At 43.8% G+C, this 20,898-nt stretch overlaps 1 protein-coding gene across 1 annotated transcript in view; it reads left to right on the top strand.

The window, feature by feature from the left end:
* Window positions 1-1,334: 1,334 nt before the first annotated feature.
* Window positions 1,335-20,898, top strand: part of LOC147464137 (Ribosomal protein L3 family protein) — a 32,807-nt gene continuing 13,243 nt past the window's right edge. The window contains exon 1 of the mRNA XM_086493046.1: window positions 1,335-2,025. Within this exon, the coding sequence (XP_086349172.1) occupies window positions 1,443-2,025 (583 nt within the window). The 5' untranslated portion in view covers window positions 1,335-1,442. The remainder of the gene's footprint in view (window positions 2,026-20,898) is intronic.

The following is a 20,898-nucleotide window of genomic DNA, read 5'->3' as shown; positions in this document are numbered from 1 at the left end:
TGGAGTTTGATTATCATGAGACAAAGCATGTTGCGAAACTAAGCTTATTCCCTTCATGTTTACATCAGGCTCTCAACCTCGATCAACAATTATGGTGGGGTTGTTTATTGATGAAGAATGATATTATGTCAAGGACTTATACTTTGTTGATGAGTTATGTCAGCCAGTTATTTTCATGGAAAGTGAAAAGAGGTACTGAACGATGTGAAAAATGCTCTCCTTGATTTCATTGAACCTGCTAACTGAACCATGTGTTGGTCAAATGGAGAGCCAGATCCATGAAGGATGCCACTGCAAAAACATTAGTGTTCTTAAGAAGAAGTTTCCCACTTTTGTTTTTGAAGATGAAACCACTTCTCCAAGGGGGAGTAATGCAAGGCCAAGGGCAAACCCAAGGGGGTCACGCACCCAAGCCAAGGGCCAACTGCTAGATGTGGACATGGGATTCTAAATATGGAAGGTCAATGGCTTATATAATAGGCTAGAAGGGCGGAGAATCCTTTAGGTAGTTCTCTGGACATTACATCAACATACTTACTCCTTCCAAAATAAGCAACCATCTAGACACCTACCCCCTCCCCCCCCCCCCCCCCCCCCCCCCCCAAAAAAAAAGAAAAAAAAAAAGAGCAAAAATCAACAACACCCCATCATTAACCGAATCCATCAAATGATGCATCAAAAAACATCATTTGAGATTCAAACTCTCTCCTTGCACAACCCTTGTAGCTCTCTTTTGAATGCAATGACAATTTCAACTTCTTTTATCGTTCTCTTGTGAATTGCAAGTACGTTACAATACAATGGGCGGGCCTCGCCTCGGGACTAAGTGGCACGGGCATGGAAGCGTGGGATCTACGGCCGAGGGATTGTGGGCCGTAGATCCGAGTGGCAGCGTCAAAAGTAATCTAGGGTACCCTAGATTACTTTTGACTGCCGCCCTTGTGCATACGGGCCTTCATGTTTCATAACGCGCGCATGACGTAATGGTTAGGGTATGCGCCTCTCATGGGTGAGGTCACAGGTTCAAAACCAACACCCGCAAAAGTGCGTACCCTAAATTACTTTCAAAACTCGGGTACTTTAACTTACTTTTGTAAAAAATAATTTAAGATATCCGCATTCCAGATCTACGACCCACAATCCCTCGACCATAGATCCCACCCTCCCATGTCCGTGCCACTTAATCGTGAGGCCTTGTGATTTAATCACTTCCTAAATTGCGGTTTGTTTGCAACACGTCGCAACTTAGTCCTGAGGCGGGCCTCCTGATTTAATCACTTCTTAAATTGCGGTTTGTTTGCAAGACGTCGCAACATGAACACACATAGTTCAAGGTTTGTGAGGAGGACACCTTGAGACTGGGCCTTATCCTTTGTTGTCAAGGTGCACTTCATTTGTGTGCTATGCCAAAGAGAGCTTAGAAGGGATTTGCACACTCTGCGATGGCGGCAGCGATCGTTTCCGTCTCCTCCATCTGTCTGTCTCCTTCATCGTCAACTTCATCGCCTGCGCAGGAGATGCAGAGCGTCGTCTCCACAAGGTCGTTATCATTTCAAGGTCTACGAGCATCCAAAGCCTTACAGAAACCTCTTCCAGTAGCCGTGTTGTTTCAAAAGCCCTCTCTCCGTAAGGGGGTCACCATTTCCATGAGCTATGAAGCTGGGATGGGCGTTATGGGCACCAAGGTAGGCATGATGACATACTTCACCGATGTGGGAGAAGCCATACCTGTGACAGTGATTGGGTTCCGTGAAGGCAATGTTGTTACACAGGTGAAGACAGACCTCACTGATGGTTACAATTCTGTCCAAATTGGCTACCGGAGAGTACGCGACAGGAAGCTTACCAAACCCGAGCTTGGGCATCTCAGCAAGTGTGGGGCTGTTCCATTGCGCCATTTGCAAGAATTTCGACTCACCTCTGTGGATGGCTTCGAGCCTGGCCAGAAGCTCAGCATTGATGAACTTTTCAAGGAAGGCGACCTTGTGGATGTGTCAGGAAATTCAATTGGCAAGGGATTTCAAGGTACAATGTTGTTTATATGCCTGCATAAATATTTGTTATTTCTGTGCTTGTCACTTGCTTGCTGGAATTTGAAATGCGTAATGCTTGTCCTTTTAAGCGCCAGATTTTCTACTCTTGCTTGAGCTTTCTAGGTCTTGTCATGACAAGTATTCAGATAGCTCTCTCAGATGCAGAATTGGATTAGTTAGGAGGAAGATTTGGAAGCATAAGCTTGCACACACTGCAGCACAAAAACCCACATTTTTCTGTAGATGGCAGTAGTGCCATATCATGTATGATGGGCTGTTTTGTTTCTTATAAGGACCTCCGTTTACTAGTTTTATTAAATGTAAGTACCATTCACTGAGCCAGGGTGGGGGGGGGGGGGGGGGGGGGGGGGGGGGGGGGGGCCCAATGTTAGAGGCCTGAGTTGACCCCTCTATGCTAGCATTGACTGTCACATTGATAACCTCGACACCAGCGACACTTTCATTTGGAAAGGGAGGCTTGAAGAACTGGGCACCGTATTCGATGTCGGGAAGAGAGAATCTTTACACTTTCTACTTGAACAGTGATGTGTAACTTATCATCTGAAATAGACTCAAATAGTACATGAATGCTAACCATGAGAGCAATCCATATATCCTCTATGGTCATGGACTTGCAATAGTCCTTCCTTTTGCTACGTGTCCCATCTGTGTAGTAATCGCACAAATCTTTCTCACAAACAAGTCGTCTCCCATTCCTCACCACTATTGTCACGTGCACATCTAACTCTATGTGCATGTGGCCAAGTTGTAACTCCTACTTCTAGGGTTTAGGTGAGCCTAGGCAATGTTCTGGTACCCTTGTGAGCCTGTCGCTGTCGTGATGCTTTGCGTTCACTAGGAGAAAAACACAGGATTTATATGATTTTTTAACACTAGAATGGTAACCTAACAGGACATATAAGTGTTCTTTCAGGGTTTTGGGAAAAAATTCCAAAACCATAGTAGATCCACTCATTTTGAAAAATCCTTTCATGAGCTTATAGTTCAATAACTACTACATACGGAAAAAATGAGAAACTTGTAATTTTTCTCATCCCTTGGTCACTACAAGCCTCCAAAGTTGATGGACCAGTGCATTTTGCCCAAAACAGCAATTTCTTACAGTTGATTGCATATAAATAAGAGTGGAGATTTTTGTAGGACATGAGATAAAATGCTGCGTTAACTTCAATGGGTTGGTGATCAAAACATATGGTTGCTTTTACCTCACTATTTTTTTTTTTGGCAAAAAAAATAGGTACAAAAAAGTTGCATTTTTGCTATTCTGCGGATCTATCATCAAAGTTTCTATAGTCACACTCAATACAGATACTATATACATGTTTTCTTAGTTCCCTTTGGGCCTCTGGATTCAAAAGGAGCCATGGAGCATGTCAAAAGGATAATGGATCTCTTACAATTGGAACCTTGGGAGTAATGATAAAGTGCTAAATACAGCAAACATGAAAAAACTTGGTTTAGCATTATGACCTCTAGAAACGCATAGAAACTACTCAATATCTAGCCACGTTTGTAGTCTATAATTAGATATGGTCACTACCTACAAAATACACACAATTGGCCTAAGAAACTAGCAATATTGAGAAAGTTATACTTGCTACTCTAAAATGTATCGTGTTCTTCAGCAATCAAAAATCTCAACCATCATCATATACTATGCTATATAGCATATTAGGTCCCCCAAAACTCAAGGAAGATTAGCTTTATGTTATACATTACACTTACACAATCAAAATTGAATTTGGATATCAAGAAAGCCACAAAAAAATCATAAAAGTACTAATTTTGGCCAAAAAACAGGATTATGCAATTCTTGTAAATTGGTCATAACTTTCAATTTTAACACTTAGCTCTCCCTACAAGCATCAAAACATGTTGAGAACTATGAAGGTCTAACCTCTAGCCATCTAAACCTCTCAAACATGAAGTTTAGAGTGGTATAGTTGTCAAAAATTGAAAAAAAGCCAAAAATAGGACCCATTTTTTCACACAGTTTAGGTTCAAAAATGTTGTGCAAGAGTAAGGTTAATGGTGAGATCGATACTCAAAAAAAAATGCTAAGTTTTTTTCAGCTCATAAGGCAACTTTGTGGATATATAGCACCTAGAAATTCATTTTCATACTCTTCAAATAGTTCAAGCAAAATGGTCACTTAACAGGACACAAAAGTGTCCAAGGATCTAAAAGTGTCCTGTTACCATTCTAGTGTTAAAGGTTTTTTGGCGAAAGCATGTCGAGTTTTTAATGCGGTGTTCTGGAGTACCTTGATGGCAGATAAGTATGCCAAAAGCAGTGAACTTCATGATATTAGGACTTTATTGCTCAGAATGGTGTTATTTGGAGCTCATTGATTATGCGATCGCCACCAATAAAGCAAGATATGTATGTTGAGTGTTGTGCTTACCGATGCTTGGATTTGTATACAAGCCAAAGGTGATGCACTCACGAAAGCGCAAAAGGTTCTTGATGGGCTTTATTTTGTCATCTATGCGAAAACATTGATAGCGACATATGCTGTCACGTGACACATCCAACCCTATGTGTCCGTGGACAAGTTACAGCATGATCAGGGTTCAGTTCAGTCAAGTCAGTCTAGAATAGGAAGTGATCTGGGACTTTTTGTAAGTCTGTTGGTAGACCGTGCATGTCCAATCACTTAGTGTAGATGCATATCCTCTGGTTGCACACAGCATGATCATAAGCATTGCCATCAAAATCCTTCAGGGGAATTTTTCAGTACATTTAGCCTATTTTACCTATTTTTGACATTTTTCACTTATTATTTTTAAGTGACTTTTGTTGGAAAGTCGGTAGGGCAATTTTGCTAAGTTTATATATAAGCAAACTAGAGCTAGCACTATTTGGTAGAAGAGGCAACAGGAGCCAAGCTCAGCAGGCAACTTCTCAACAAGACCCTTGGTGGATTTTCTCCAAGTAAGAAGACCATCGCCATCAGACCCCTTCCACTAGCGTTTTTGGAAACTGCACCAGCCTGGTGTTTTTGCATCAGCAACTTTCATCGCCAAAATCAAGCCCCATCCTAGCGTTTTGCATCATCATCCATCGCCGGAAGAAGTAGACAAGCTAGCGTTTTTGAAGACCAGCAAGCTGGCGCTTTTGGAACACATCAGCCTAGCGTTTTTGAATGTCCTAGTGCTTGCAGATCCCAACCTTTGCAAGTTCAGCCCTCGCCATTTTCATCATTAAAGAACCTGCAAGATCAACCCTAGAGAGGTAGCAGATTCAGCCGGTAAGAACCTCAGTTTTCAGCCCTAAACCTGCAGAATTTCAGCGACAAAGACCCACAGAATATCCCCAAAAATCAGCGTTTTTAGACCCGCAGCAGATTTCAGCCCATAGCGTTTTTGGACAGTAGATACAAGATTGCAGATCTCAGCCCTTAGGTCGCCGACATAGCCTAGATTTGCATCAGTCTCATGCATACCATTTGTACCAGATTGTGCAATCATAAGTAGACCACTATCGCCATGAGAGTGGGGCCTTCGGAGGAGGGTTTTACAACGTCTCTGGTGTCGTATCTCTCTTCTCTCTCTATCTCTTAGTCTCATGCACTTGCACGCACAATGTCCATTCACTTTGTTTGTGATCATAGCATTCTCTCATTAAGAACGGAAGGCTCTACCTTCCATAAGAACAAAAGGAACCTTGAGCACAGTTCGGAGCACTCATCTTGAGCAAAGCGCAAATATTTTTTCCGCTGCACCTAACATTGGTATCAGAGCTTTGACAGTGTTCTGGATCACTCAAGAAAAGAACCACAAGAATCACAAGTTTTGTTTTGCTTGTTGCGGTCGCATGAACCCAAGTTTGCTTGGGCGTGTCGATTCCTAATCGTGTTTTTGAAGAGTGACAGGAATCCAAGGAAAGAAGGGCTTGTCCAGCCTTGTAACTAAGTCAGACTTTGTAAATAATTAATTTATTTACGAGAAAAAATTAGTTGTGTGCACATTAGAATAGATTTAGCAGTTCTGGGGCCTCAGGTGCACCCAAGTTTGGGCCAGTGCACCTCAGGGAGACCCTAGCAGAAAAATACCTTGAAGCCCTAGCGATTGGGAAATCGGGACTTCAATAAAGGGGTAGATAGCAGCCTCAGATTACAGGCTCAGAGAGATACGCGCGCTAGTGCAAGCATAGGAATGAGATGGGGTCCTTAGAATAATAATCTTAAGGCCTGAATCATTTTACGGCCTTAGGATAAGTCAATTAATGTATTTTTAAATTGTCTATGCTGGACCAAATGGCCGGACAAGTGCGAACAGGTAATGCCAGAGCAGTGTCGGTACGGCATTGCGCTGGGGAGCAGCGAACAATTTCATTAGTAGCATTTGTGTGTGTGCAATTGTGAGTTAATTTGCACATCTCATTAATAGCCTAGGGATTTTTAAAAGTGAAAGTTGAGGGGTTTTTAAATTTATTAAGTAAGTGTGCCAAGTGGCACACTTACCAATGCAAACTAACCCTCTCTCACTCTCACTCACCCTCTCTCTCTTCCTAGCACCCCCTCTCCCTGATGGCTATTTAGGAGCCCCCCCTCCCCCATTTTCAGGGCTGGCAATGCACCTACCCCCCCCTAATGTGAGCGTGCTCTACGCGGTGGAGCCCTCCATTGAAGCTTGAGAGCAGCCCCTTGCGACATATGTGGTAGCCTTGTGCTCCCATTGTCAAGAACAAGGGATCTCACAGTCATAGACACCTTCTGGTGAAGTTTCATTGCGAGAAGCTGCCGTAGACGCTCTCTTAGCAGAGTGCGGCTGCTGTAATTCTCTGTTTTCAGCCCCTAATCACCTCGATTAGGGCTGTTTTCAGCAGATCAACCATAGAAATTCTCTTCTCTCTCCTTATCCTAAGCCTACATCAAGTTTGGTGCGATTCCATCGCGAAGAAAACCTCTGTTTCGGCGTAGGGGTGTGCACAGGTAAGAATTTCAGGTTATGTGCAGAAAATTACAGCAAGCATGTGCGTGTGCATTTTGCTTGTTTCTCTTTTGTGTTCGATGCATGAATGAATGAGCATGAAGGCAACACATAACGGAAGATGGACTCTCCTCTGTGAGAGCTTCCGAGGAGCTGTTTTGGAAGATAGACTCTCTTTTTGAGAGCTTCCAACCAGTCTCGCAGAAGAGGGGAAATCCCCTAAGCAGAAAGAAAGTGGAAACACTTTCTCAGTCAGTAGTCAAAACAGAACAAAAGAAAGAATAGAGGACGGACGTATGGCCCGTTCCTGTGCTTGTAAAGATTCTCCCTTAGTAATAAAGATATTCTCTTTATGGGGGGGGGACCAGCCCATCTTTTGGTCCCCAATGAAGTGTCAAGTTTTCTCTCTCCCTCTAATTCTCTCGAGTATTTGAAGTGCAATTAAACGTCAGTTTACGCTTCCGTATTTTTGTGACAGTGGTATCAGAGCAAGGTCCTCTCTCTCTTCTTGAAGGGATTGACGACTCTTGGCAGACTGCAGAAATGGGAGGACGCGAGATAGAGTTCTCTCTCCTTCAACAGCAGGTGGAAGAGTTGCAGAAAGCTCTCTCCCATCCAGAAGTCCAAAAGATTGTCCATACTCTTGAAAAAGGGAAGGAGAAAATGCCGATGGGGTCGGGAGAAATCCCGCAGAACCCAAAGGCGCCACAACCGAGGAAAGATCCTTTGATTGGACCCTCCTGCATGCACGAGAGGCAGAAGAAACCTCCAGAACCTCATGTGCGGTTTAATCCAAAAGTTCAAGAGCAAGATCCCCCTGATTCCCCTCAGTTCTCTTTCATGAAGGATCTGGATGACATAATTGCTCCGGAAGACATGTTTCTCAACGATCCGTCGCAGCAAGAAGTGCATTCAAGGGAAAGGACTCCTGTCCACAAGGAGTCTAAGCATAGAAAGAAGGAGCACCATAAGAAGAAGCACCACAGGCAGAAAACATTCAAGTCGGGAGATAAAGATGTGAAATTCGACTCCTACAACGGACTGCGTGATAATGACAGCTTTGGCTTTCATCCGCCAATTTGAAGTTGCATTTGCAGAAGGGAATTTTAAGGAAAGATCCAAGCTTCGCCATGTTAGTTTGTACCTGAAAGGCACCGCCAGCAATTGGTGGTTAACCCTTATCCTGGAAGATCGCAAACCCCAAGATTGGACTGCTTTCAAGAAGGAGTTCTACGCACAGTTCCTTCCTCCAGACTATGAGGAAGAGGTAAAGAAAGAATGGGATCGACTTTCACGGTCAGAGAACGAAACTGTTTCACGCTATGTGGATAGGTTTTGGGACGTTCTCTTGAAAGTCACTCCATTCAAGAAGATTGACGATTCGGAGAAGATGCGCAAGTTTGAAGCAGGACTGCATGAAGCCTTGCAAAAGGCTATGAAGCTTTACCCTCGAGGTAACTTGCAGATACTTATGGAATCAGCCCGCATAGCTGATGGAATACATGACAAGGGTACTCCCAGGAAGATGGAGCAAAGCACTTACCATGCCAAGTAGAAGGCTCTCCATGAGCAGTCTACCTCTTCGACTTCTTCTCAAAAGAAGAAAAGAACCGCGTCCGAAGGAGAAGCAAAGCCTAATCAGCCCAAGAAAGGGAGATATCTCTCTCCTGCTGAGTTGCGAACCTACATTAGTGAAAGAAGATGCTTCAAGTGCGGACAAGTTGGTCATATGAAGGGTGACTGTCCTACCAAACCTCCACAACCACCCTCTTCCAATGCAGTCCCAGATGTATAGGGAAATACAACCAAGGATGGAAAAGAAAGAGCTCTTCTCAAAGCATGGGGTAGTATCAACAACCAGCGGGCTCTTATTTTGTTTGACCGTGGCAGTACAGACAACTTCATCTCTACCAAGCTAGCTGACGACCTGAACTTGCAGCCCAATCGTTTTGGAGAGTCTATTCAAGCGCAATCTGCTTTCAAAGGGTAGAACTCAAACTCTACTCCAATCATAGGGAAGTTGAATCTAAAGGTCGACGACTACAAGGATCAAGAGTCTTTCTTACTAGCTTCTCTTGAAGGATGCGATGTTATCTTGGGAATGCCTTGGCACTACAAGATGCATCCCATTCCGGACTATGTTCAGAAAACCTTATCCTTTGCTCATAAAGGAAAGGAGTATCTTGTACTTGCAGATGTAGGTGATTGGCGTATTCCTATCGCCAATCACATTGCCATCAAGAAAGAAATGAAAAAGTGTGTTTCAGCGTACTTGATTTTTGCAAGAGAGAGAGATGTGTCTGTTTCACAACTTTCTTCCTCTTTAGAGCAAAAAAGACTTGAGTTATTAGAAAGTTATCAAGATTGTTTTGCAGATGAACTTCCAAACGAACTCCCACCTTCTCGACCTGAGGATCACACAATTGATTTGATCGCAGGAAGTTCTCCAAATCAGCCCCCTTATCGAGTTAGTCTAATGCAGCAAGAGGAAATTCTCAAGCAGGTTAGCGAACTTTTGGAGAAGGGCTTAATAAGGCCTAGTACTTCTCCATATTGTTCACCTGTCTTGCTAGTACAGAAAAAGGATGGCACATTCCGCATGTGTATAGACTATAGATCTCTAAATAAGATCACAATCAAGAATCGATTTCCAATCCCTCGGATTGACGACATTCTTGACAAGTTACAAGGAGCAAGTGTTTTTAGTCGTATAGATTTGAAGAGCGGTTATCATCAAATCCGCATAGCTCCTCAGGATGTGCATAAGACTTCATTGAGAACAACCTTCGGGTTGTATGAATTCTTAGTGATGCCTTTTGGACTCACTAATGCACCAGCCACATTCAACAGAATGATGGATAGAATCTTCCACTCATATAGAAGCTTCACAGGCGTTTTCTTTGATGACGTCTTAATCTTCTCAGAGACGGAAGACGAACACTATAAGCATCTCGCCTTAGTGTTTGAAGAATTACGCAAACACAAATTATTTGTGAACGCTAAGAAGAGTGAGTTCTTTCTAAAAGAAATCCACTATTTGGGCCATATAGTATCTCACAATCAGGTGAGAATGGACCTTGATAAGATTCAAGCAGTTGTAGAATGGCCTACGCCAACTACAGTACATGATGTACGAAGTTTCCTTGGCCTCTGTCCTTATTATCGGTGTTTCATTCGAGCTTTTGCCGCGATAGCAGGTTCCCTCCATGACCTGACAAAGAAGCGGATTCCATTCCATTGGGGGTCTGGACAAAAACAAGCTTTTGAAAAGCTTAAGTATCTACTCAGTCACGGACCTGTTCTCACCGTCCCCGATCTTCGCAAACCTTTCGAGGTATACTGCGATGCATCTGGAGATTGTGTAGGAGCAGTTTTGAACCAAGAGGGTCACACGATAGCCTATGAAATTCGGCGCCTTAAAGATGCAGAGTTGCATGTCTCCATATACGAGAAAGAGCTAATGGCAGTAATTCATGCTCTTTCCATTTGGAAACACTATCTATTAGGAGCTGATTTTATTATCAAGACAGATCATCAAAGTCTTCGCTACTTCCTCACACAAAGAAAGTTATTAGAAAAGCAGAGTCTTCGCTACTTCCTCACACAAAGGAAGTTATTAGAAAAGCAGATGAGATGGGCCAACTTTCTTTCAATGTTCCATTTTCAGATTTTACACACTTTTGGAACAAAGAATGCAGTTGCAGATGCTCTCTCCAAGCGTCCAAAGATCAATGCCATAACAACAATTTATCATGAGGAACTAGAATCTCTCAGCGAGATGTATCCTCAAGATCCAGACTTCGCCACAATTTGGGCAGATCTTCAAGCTGGTCACTCAAGGCCACCTTATTCCATTAGGGATAATACACTCTATCGTCAACAAGCAATATGCATAGCTCAGCCCTTACGACAGAAGGTGATGGATGAAGCACATAATTCTCCTTATGCCGGGCATCGGGGAATTGCTTCCACCACTAGTGCCCTCGAAAGGTATTTCTTTTGGCCAACACTCCGTGCGGACATTGAAAAACATGTACGTGAGTGTTTAGTCTGCCAAAAAGTAAAATATGACGGACATAAAGTTTATGGCAAGCTTCAGTCGCTCCCTGTGCCTAACACGCCATGGGAAAGTATTGCCATGGATTTTATTACGGATCTTCCTAGATCCAAGAATGGAAATGATGCAATCTGGACTATAGTAGACAGATTTAGTAAGCAAGCCCATTTTCTTCCAGTAAAGAAGACGATCAAAGCTGATCACATGGTTAGAATATTTCTAGCTCAGATTTTTAAACACCATGGATTGCCAAAGACTATTGTGAGCAACAGAGATCCCCGCATGACTAGTCTATTTTGGCAGGCATTGTTCGAAAACTTGGGAACTAACCTTGATTTTTCATCAGCTTATCATCCACAAACAGATGGTCAAAGCGAAATCGCTAATGCCACTGTTTTAGATCTCCTCAAGGGCTATGTTTCGGAACGACGATCCAAATGGAAACAATACTTACCAATAGTTGAGTTTGCGTATAATAATACCATACATTCCTCAACTGATAAAGCTTCCTTTGAAATTATTTATGGGAAGCCACTCTTACTTCCTATTATGGTTACCAAAGAAAACATCTTCGCCGCAGATGAATTTGTGCGTAATATTGATATTGCCCATCAACAAGTAAAGCAAGCGATTCTTCGTACTCAAGAGCAACAGAAGAGAAAAGCAGACAAGCACAGAAGGAATCTCAATCTTGAAAAAGGACAATATGTCCTACTTCGGTTTGAGAAAGCTAGATTGAAAAAGCGAGACGGCAAAGGGAAAGTTGTCAAACTTTCCCATAGATTTTACGGCTCTTTCAAAATTACAGATAAAGTCAATGACGTGACTTTCAGATTGGATTTGCCTTCTAACTGGCGCATCCATAATGCTTTTCATGTCAGTCTCCTCCGACCATATGTTGGACCTCCTCCAGTGGCGCCCGTACAAGAAGATCCTCCAGAAGTCGAAGAGACTGAGGAAATCCTTCAACCTGAACAGATAATACACCACTCGGAGAGACAACTTAAGTCGGGGAGTCTACATCAAAAGTACTTAGTCAAGTTCAAGAATTACACTCCTGTAGATGCAAAGTGGATGACTGAGTCCGACCTTAAGGACTACCCTGACATCTTGCACAGTTATGTTGACGCTCTACAGTTGAGGTCAACTGTTTAGAACCAAGAGGGATGTAACTAAGTCAGACTTTGTAAATAATTAATTTATTTACGAGAAAAGAATTATCTAATTAGTTGTGTGCACATTAGAATAGATTTAGCAGTTCTGGGGCCTCAGGTGCGCCCAAGTTTGGGCCAGTGCACCTCAGGGAGACCCTAACAGAAAAATACCTTGAAGCCCTAGCGATTGGGAAATCGGGACTTCAATTAAGGGGTAGATAGCAGCCTTAGATTACAGGCTCAGAAAGATACGCGCGGTAGTGCAAGCACAGGAATGAGATGGGGTCCTTAGAATAATAATCCTAAGGCCTGAATCATTTTACGGCCTTAGGATAAGTCAATTAATGTATTTTTAAATTGTCTATGCCGGACCAAATGGCCGGACAAGTGCGAACAGGTAATGCCAGAGCAGTGTCGGTACGGCATTGCGCTGGGGAGCAGCGAACAATTTCATTAGTAGCATTTGTGTGTGTGCAATTGAGTTAATTTGCACATCTCATTAATAGCCTAGGGATTTTTAAAAGTGAAAGTTGAGGGGTTTTTAAAGTTATTAAGTAAGTGTGCCAAGTGGCACACTTACCAATGCAAACTAACTCTCTCTCACCCTCACTCTCACCCTCTCTCTCTTCCTAGCGCCCCCTCTCCCTGATGGCTATTTAGGAGCCCCCCCTCCCCCATTTTCAGGGCTGGCAATGCACCTACCCCCCCCTAATGTGAGCGTGCTCTACGCGGTGGAGCCCTCCATTGAAGCTTGAGAGCAGCCCCTTGCGACATATGTGGTAGCCTTGTGCTCCCATTGTCAAGAACAAGGGATCTCACAGTCATAGACACCTTCTGGTGAAGTTTCATCGCGAGAAGCTGCGGTAGACGCTCTCTTAGCAAAGTGCGGCTGCTGTAATTCTCTGTTTTCAGCCCCTAATCACCTTGATTAGGGCTGTTTTCAGCAGATCAACCATAGAAATTCTCTTCTCTCTCCTTATCCTAAGCCTACATCAAGTTTGGTGCGATTCCATCGCGAAGAAGACCTCTGTTTCGGCGTAGGGGTGTGCACAGGTCAGAATTTCAGGTTATGTGCAGAAAATTACAGCAAGCATGTGCGTGTGCATTTTGCTTGTTTCTCTTTTGTGTTCGATGCATGAATGAATGAGCATGAAGGCAACACATAACGGAAGATGGACTCTCCTCTGTGAGAGCTTCCGAGGAGCTGTTTTGGAAGATAGACTCTCTTTTTGAGAGCTTCCAACCAGTCTCGCAGAAGAGGGGAAATCCCCTAAGCAGAAAGAAAGTGGAAACACTTTCTCAGTCAGTAGTCAAAACAGAACAAAAGAAAGAATAGAGGACGGACGTATGCCCCATTCTTGTGCTTGTAAAGATTCTCCCTTAGTAATAAAGATATTCTCTTTATGGGGGGGGGGGACCAGCCCATCTTCTGGTCCCCAATGAAGTGTCAAGTTTTCTCTCTCCCTCTAATTCTCTTGAGTATTTGAAGTGCAATTAAACGTCAGTTTACGCTTCCGTATTTTTGTGACAAGCCTCCCCTTGTGTCTCTTTTTACTCATTGAGAGCGGACCATGCACTTAGCGGCCGGCCAATCAAGATGAGGTGGGAAAAAGCAACCTTGGTGTGAGCGCAAGGCCGCTAAGGGGTGCGCCCGCGGAAAAGAGCAGGACTTTGGTGAAGAGAAGATCCTTCTCAAACACAGATTGCAAGCAAAAGAAAACCTCAAGAACCTCAAGACTCTCAAGAACTCAAGAACCCCAAGAACCCAAGATCCTCGAGAACTTAAGAACCAAGACCAGAAGAACCCACAAGAACCCACGACTTCAGAATGGTCATCACTCAAAGCGGAATGGATACTTCGCTTGGAGGTGATGAGCATGAGAGAGGCGAAGAAGAATTTTCTCCACCAGGAGGTTTTTCCGACCCTCCCCCTTTTCCATCTACGTCAAGGATTGCACTAACTCCTATGGAGGTTTTGGACCAGATGTTTATGGAAAGGAAGTTAGAACGCGAAGTAAGAAATACAGAAAGAATGGCCGAAATGAAACGCAGACACGCCGAAAGAAGAGTAGGAAGAAAAGCAGAAATGGAGCGCAAATACCAAGAAAGAATGGCAGACGCCGTCAAAGGAAAGAGTGACCAACACATGAAAGAGTTCTTGCGACTCTTTTCTCAAGTTCAGGCACAGATGCAAGAGATTCGGGAAAAGGAGACTCTCTCAGTCTCTTCTTCTCCACAGCAAGACACATGATTTGCATGATGATTTGGATGTTAATGATAAGCATGATGATTTGCATGACAATGAAAAGCATGATGATTTGCATGATCAAGATGTGATTTCTCACAAGCATGATGATTTGCATGATCAAGATGTGATTTCTCACAAGCATGATGAGTTGCATGAAGATGATGTGATTGTTCACAAGGATGATGTGTTAGTGGATGCTTTTTCTAGCGAAGCTAACCTCGTTACAGATTCGATCAATCACGAAGAATCGATCTTGGCTTTCGAGTCGAGGTCCACAGATCCCCCACAAGAAGATTCGATAGATCCCGAAGAAGCGATCTTGGCTCTAGAGCCTAGGTCGGCTCTCGAGCCTAGGTCCAAAGAACCATTACAGGAAGTATTATGTGTTTGCATGATTCATACGCACGCATTGTTCGAGTGTTTCATTCGTGATCGTTTTTTGTATTTTAGTCAGTGTCTTTGTGTGATCCCTTTTCCTAGGCATGACATATGGTACGTTGAGCACGTTTCACTCATGAATGAGCACGAATGTATGTGGATTGTTCATGAAAAGTTGAAAAATATGCATTCAAGGACGTCACATTCCATGTCTCTTCCTTGGCATGACACATTTGTAGAAAGAGCACATGAAAGTATGAGCACTAAGCATGGGCATTTCCGTTGTGAATTGCCACGGTTGATTGCTCTAAATCATAAGAGAAAGATTCGATCTCATTGTTTGTGTGTGTGTGGGGAACGGGAGGAACGGTTTGGCACTCCATCTATTGGTTCATCTACATTGCATGCACAATTTTTGACGAAGACACGATTTTTCCCATTCACTTTACATGGAATGGGTATGTTCATGGTTTTGTGTTGGAAATGATTTCAAGAATTTTCAGCCATGAACATTCTTGAAGAAGAAAAAAGCACGACTCTCGACGAAGTTGAAGCATCGAAGGAGTCCCAGAAGACTTTGTCGCTTTCGGCGCGGCCCAAAGAAGCAAGTGTTGCAGACCTTTATGAAGTTCAAGTACGCACGACCCACACATCAGAGTGGGCCGGCGAAGAGTCCCTTCCAAGATTCCGGATGCTATTGGCAATCTTTCTCGACGCCATACAATTCGGTACTAGTACCTCACTTTGAAAAGGAGGGGATGTCACGTGACATCCAACCCTATGTGTCCGTGGACAAGCTACAACATAATCAGGGTTTAGTTCAGTCAAGTCAGTCTAGAATAAGAAGTGATCTGGCACTTTTGTGAGTCTGTTCGCAGACCGTGCATGTCCAATCACTTAGTGTAGATACATATCCTTTGGTTGCACACAGCATGATTATAAGCATTCCCATCGGAATCCTTCAGGGGAATTTTTCAGTGCGTTTAGCCTATTTTACCTATTTTTGACATTTTCCACTTATTATTTTTAAGTGACTTTTGTTGGAAAGTAGGTAGGGCAATTTTGCTAAGTTTGTATATAAGCAAACTAGAGCTAGCACTATTTGGCAGAAGAGGCAACAGGAGCCAAGCTCAGCAGGCAACTTCTCAACAAGACCCTTGGTGGATTTTCTACAAGCAAGAAGACCATCGCCATCAAACCCCTTCCACTAGCGTTTTTGGAATCTGCACCAGCCTGGCATTTTTGCATCAGCAACTTTCATCGCCAGAATCAAGCCCCATCCTAGCGTTTTGCATCATCATCCATCGCCGGAAGAAGCAGACAAGCTAGCGTTTTTGAAGACCAGCAAGCTGGCGTTTTTGGAACACATCAGCCTAGCGTTTTTGAATGTCCTAGCGCTTGCAGATCCCAACCTTTGCAAGTTCAGCCCTCGCTATTTTCATCATTAAAGAACCTGCAAGATCAGCCCTAAAGAGGTAGCAAATTCAGCTGGTAATAACCTTGGTTTTCAGCCTTAAGAAACCTTTGTTTTCAGCCCTAAACCTGCAAAATTTCAGTGACAAAGACCCACAGAAACAGCCCCAAAAATCAGCGTTTTTGGACCCGTAGCAGATTTCAGCCCATAGTGTTTTTGGACAGCAGATACAAGATTGCAGATTTCAGCCCTTAGGTCGACTTCGTCATCCCCGTCGTCATCGTCGACATAGCCTAGATTTGCATCAGTCTCATGCATACCATTTGTACCAGATTGTGCAATCATAAGTAGACCTCTCTCGCCGACGAGAGTGGGGCCTTCGGAGGAGGGTTTTACGTCTCTGGTGTCGTATCTCTCTTCTCTCTCTATCTCTTAGTCTCATACACTTGCACGCACAGTGTCCATTCGCTTTGTTTGTGATCATAACATTCTCTCATTAAGAATGTAAGGCTCTATCTTCCATAAGAACAAAAGGAACCTTGAGCACAGTTTAGAGCACTCATCTTGAGCAAAGCGCAAACAATAATTCCGCTGCACCTAACATATGCCTAACACAAGTGTGGCAGGGAAGCATTGAGCGATCTTATTGGGATGTGCAAGAAAGGCTTTTCTCCAAAGTGTTCACCCATGCTGGTAATTTGATGGCCATTAAAAATCGCTCAGTGAGAATGGCCACCTAGATTAAGTGGTTAAAAATAAAGCCAAGGTTATTTTTAAAAATAACGACGAGCAACTAAATATAAGCAATTGTAGAGCTTAAGGAGGCGGGCAATGTTGTTGGAGAGGAGGCTGAGAGGAGCCTGAAAGAGAAGGAGAACGAGGCCAGAGAGGACGTTGTCGAGCCGGCTGGTAGGGAAATTGACGGGGAGCTGTTTGTGGCACAGGAGGAGAAGGGCGAGGAGAGGTTGATACATGTTCTTGGGCAGCGCTCGCAAAGTAGAGGGGTAGACGAGCGGCAACCAGAGAAGCTTAAGGCGAGCAAGGGCCGCAAAAGGAAAAGGCGTTCAATACAGTTAGATTAGGAAGTGTTCTTGCACTTTTGTGAGTCTGTTCGCAGACCGTGTATGTCCGGGCACTTAGAGTAGATGCATATTCTCTGGTTGCACACAACATGATCATCAGATTACAGTCAAAACCAATCAGGAGCATTTTTACAGTGCATAGACCTATTTTTCCTATTTTAGCCATTTTTCACTTATTATTAATAAGGGACTTTTGTTGGGAAACTGGGTAGGGCAATTTGACAAGCAAGTATATAAGAAAACCTAGCGCTAGCACTTTCTGGCAGAAGAGGCAGTAGGGACCAGACATCCAACAGTGCACCTTCTCAGCAAGACGCCCCGGCAGTTAACCTAGCGTTTTCAGCCACAAGAACCAACCAACGTTTTTCATCAAGTGCAGATCAGCCCTAGCGTTTTGCCACTTGCAGATCAGCCTGGCGACAACATATTACCTAGCCTTTTTGCAGTAGATCACAGATCAGCCCTAGCGTTAGCAGAAACAGCAGAATCAGCCCTAGCGTTTTTGGATCAGCAGGACAACATAGCGTTTTGCAGAATCTTTGCGATAAGACCATCATTAGCATCAGCGTTTCCAGTTTTCAGCAGTCAGACTCCGCAGTAGAAGTCTTGAACCTCGCAGATCTCACCTTCCCGCAGCAGATCCTCGCCGCACGATCAGATCCAGCGCAGTTTGCAATTTGAGCCCGGAAAACGCAGATCTCAGCATCTGTGTCTTCAGCGCGTCGTTGTCGCATCGTCGCCATCGACATTGTCATCCACACAGAGTCAGAATTCAGCAGATAAAGATTTGCAGATATCAGCCCGTCTCGTCGTCGTCTTCATCATCGTCGACGTCGTCGGCAAGTCTAAGCATTGTAGAGATTTGTGCAATCAATAGTAGACCGCTCTCGCTATAGAGAGTGGGGCCTTCGGAGGAGGGTTTGACAACATTCTGGTGTCGTATTCTTCTCTCTCTCTCTCTCTCAGTCTTAGTACCTTCATTCACAGTGTTCATCACTTTGTTTGTGATCATTTGCAAGGCTCTCCCTTCCGTAAGTAAAAGAAACCTTGAGCACAGTTCGGAGCACTCATCTTGAGCAAAGTTAAATATTCACTTCCACTGCACCTTACATTGGTATCTGAGCTTTGGCAGTGTTCTGTATCACTCAAGGAAAGAACCACAATAATTTTTGTTTTGCTTGTTGCGGTCGCACGTAACCCAAGTCCACTTGGGCGTGTCGATTCCAAATCATGTTTTTGAAGAGTGACAAGAAACCCAAGAAAGAAGGGCTTGTCCAGCCTCCCCTTGTGCATCTTTTCACTCATTGAGAGCGGACCGTGCACTTAGCGGCCGGCCAATTGACGTGAGGTGGGAAAAATCAACCTTGGTGTGAGCGCAAGGCCGCTAAGGGGTGCGCCCGTGGAAAAGAGAAGAGCTCGGGTAAAGAGAAGATCCTTCTCTAACACAGATTGTAAGCTAAAGAAGAACCTCAAGAACTCAAGAACCTGAAGACCCTCAAGAACCCAAGAATCCAAGACCCACAAGAACCCAAGTTCCTTGTGAACTTAAGAACCCAAGACTTTAGTGGATGTTCATCACCCGAAGCAGAATGGATACTTCGCATGGAGTTGGTGAGCATGGGAGTGGCAAAGAAGAGTTTTTTCACCTGGAAGTTTTTCTGACCCTCTCCCTTTTCCATCTACGCAAAGGATTGCACTAACTCCTATGGAGGCTTTCAACAAGATGATGGACAGGAAGTTAGAATGCGAAGCAAGGAAGTTAGAACGCGAAGCAAGAAAGGCAGCAATTGATCGTAAGTACCATGAAAGAATGACAGCCATAGCACGTGAACGCGAAGAGTTGTTGCGACTCTTTTCTAATATGTAGAGGCAGATTGAACATAATCTGGAGAAGGAGACTCTCTGAGTCTTATCTTCTCCAAAGCATGATGCACAGGAATTACGTGATTTGCATGATCAAGATGTGATTATTCCCGAGCATGATGATTTGCAGGATAATGATGTGATTGCTCACAAGGATGATGGTTTAGTAGATACTTTGTCTAGTGAAGCTAACCTCATTGCAGATTCGATCAATCACGCAGAACCGATCTTGGCTCCCGAGTCGAGGTCCACAGAACCCCCACAGGAAGATTCGATCAGTCATGAAGAACCGATTTTGGCTCTCGAGTCGAGGTCCAAAGAACCCCCACAGGGAGTATTCTGCGTTCGAATGATTAGTCAGCACGCATTGTTCGAGTGTTTCATTCGTGATGCTTTTCTGTATTTTAGTCACCGTCCTTATGTGATCGATGAACATGATTCACTCATGAATGAGCACGGATGTATGCGGATGTTTCATGAAAAGATGAAATGTTTGCATCCAAGGAATTTGAGAGTTTTCTCGCGTGAAAACTCATCTGATTCGAAAGGGAACTGTCCCATTGCGTGCGGGAGTCTTTGAGACACGCATAGACGTGTTTGCTCTTCTCAAAATGATGCGAAACAAAAAATTAGCTTGCTGTGTTTTTTTGCAGGTTTAGGGTTTCACACCTAAACTGCAAGGTAATGTTAGGGAAGCTTCGAGAAAGCCTTGGGTGCTTGTAGAGGACAATTTAGAGAGATTTCCCACGAGGAATCTCGCCTAATTCAAAGGGCAAGTGATCCTATAGGTGCGAGAGCTCGAGGACTACCCACATTAGTGATCGGCACGTGAATTGGAGCGCAAAACACAGAATTACAGCTTACTGTATTTTTTTGCAGGTTTAGGGTTTTGGCTAGTTTAGATGCCTACAGGTCCCAAGAGCTTCGAGGAAGCTAGGGAATCACCGAACAGGTGTTTTGGTGCAAATTGGAGGCCAAAAACAGAGATTACAGCGTGTTGGGATTTTGTCCGTGGAGACTTCTACTGTGGTTATGTTACCGAAATTGGGTTAGAGTAGGGGAATTCAGCCCGATAAAAGTGGGACAGCTTGTAGAAGTTTACAAATTTTTCTCAAGTGCAAGAAGAATAAAGAAATACTAAAAGGGGCGCCAGTCTTTGGGGCCAACAGGGTGTCGTTTTTCACTTAGAAGCACCCTAGCTGCCAAGCTGTGATTTATTTGAAGTGGTTGAATTCCTGCCAGAGGTTTCTTTGTGAAGTTTCTTTGTGTTGTAAAGTTCCAAGTTAAGGTTTGGATGAGAGCTTGTCACAAACGGGAGCGCATAACAATATAAAATACATTCGGATAAATAGGATTTATCACTTATTACTGAAGCCAGAGGATATAGAGAGAAATAAATAGAGAGAGAGATAGAGAGTGAGAAGATCGACACAGTACTGGGGACCAGAAGATGGGCTGGTCCCCCCCTCCCGTAATAGTATCTTTATTACTGAGGAGAAGTCTATACAAGCACTTGAACCGAACGTATTACCACGTTCGTTCTAGAATAAGACTTGATGGTTCCTGGAAGCCTCAGCTTCCGATTCCTAGGGCAAAACCCTATTTCAAGGAACTTCCGTTCCTTATTCCAATTCCTCGAGAATCAAGGTTCTCGCCTCTGGATCTCACCTTCCAGACTCAGGGCATGGCATCCCTGCAACTCTTTTCCAAGTCT

Source organism: Adiantum capillus-veneris, chromosome 2 (assembly GCF_014529385.1).
Source record: "Adiantum capillus-veneris isolate H3 chromosome 2, ASM1452938v2, whole genome shotgun sequence".
NCBI classification, from domain to species: domain Eukaryota; kingdom Viridiplantae; phylum Streptophyta; class Polypodiopsida; order Polypodiales; family Pteridaceae; genus Adiantum; species Adiantum capillus-veneris.
This window is presented reverse-complemented; position numbering and strand designations above follow the sequence as displayed.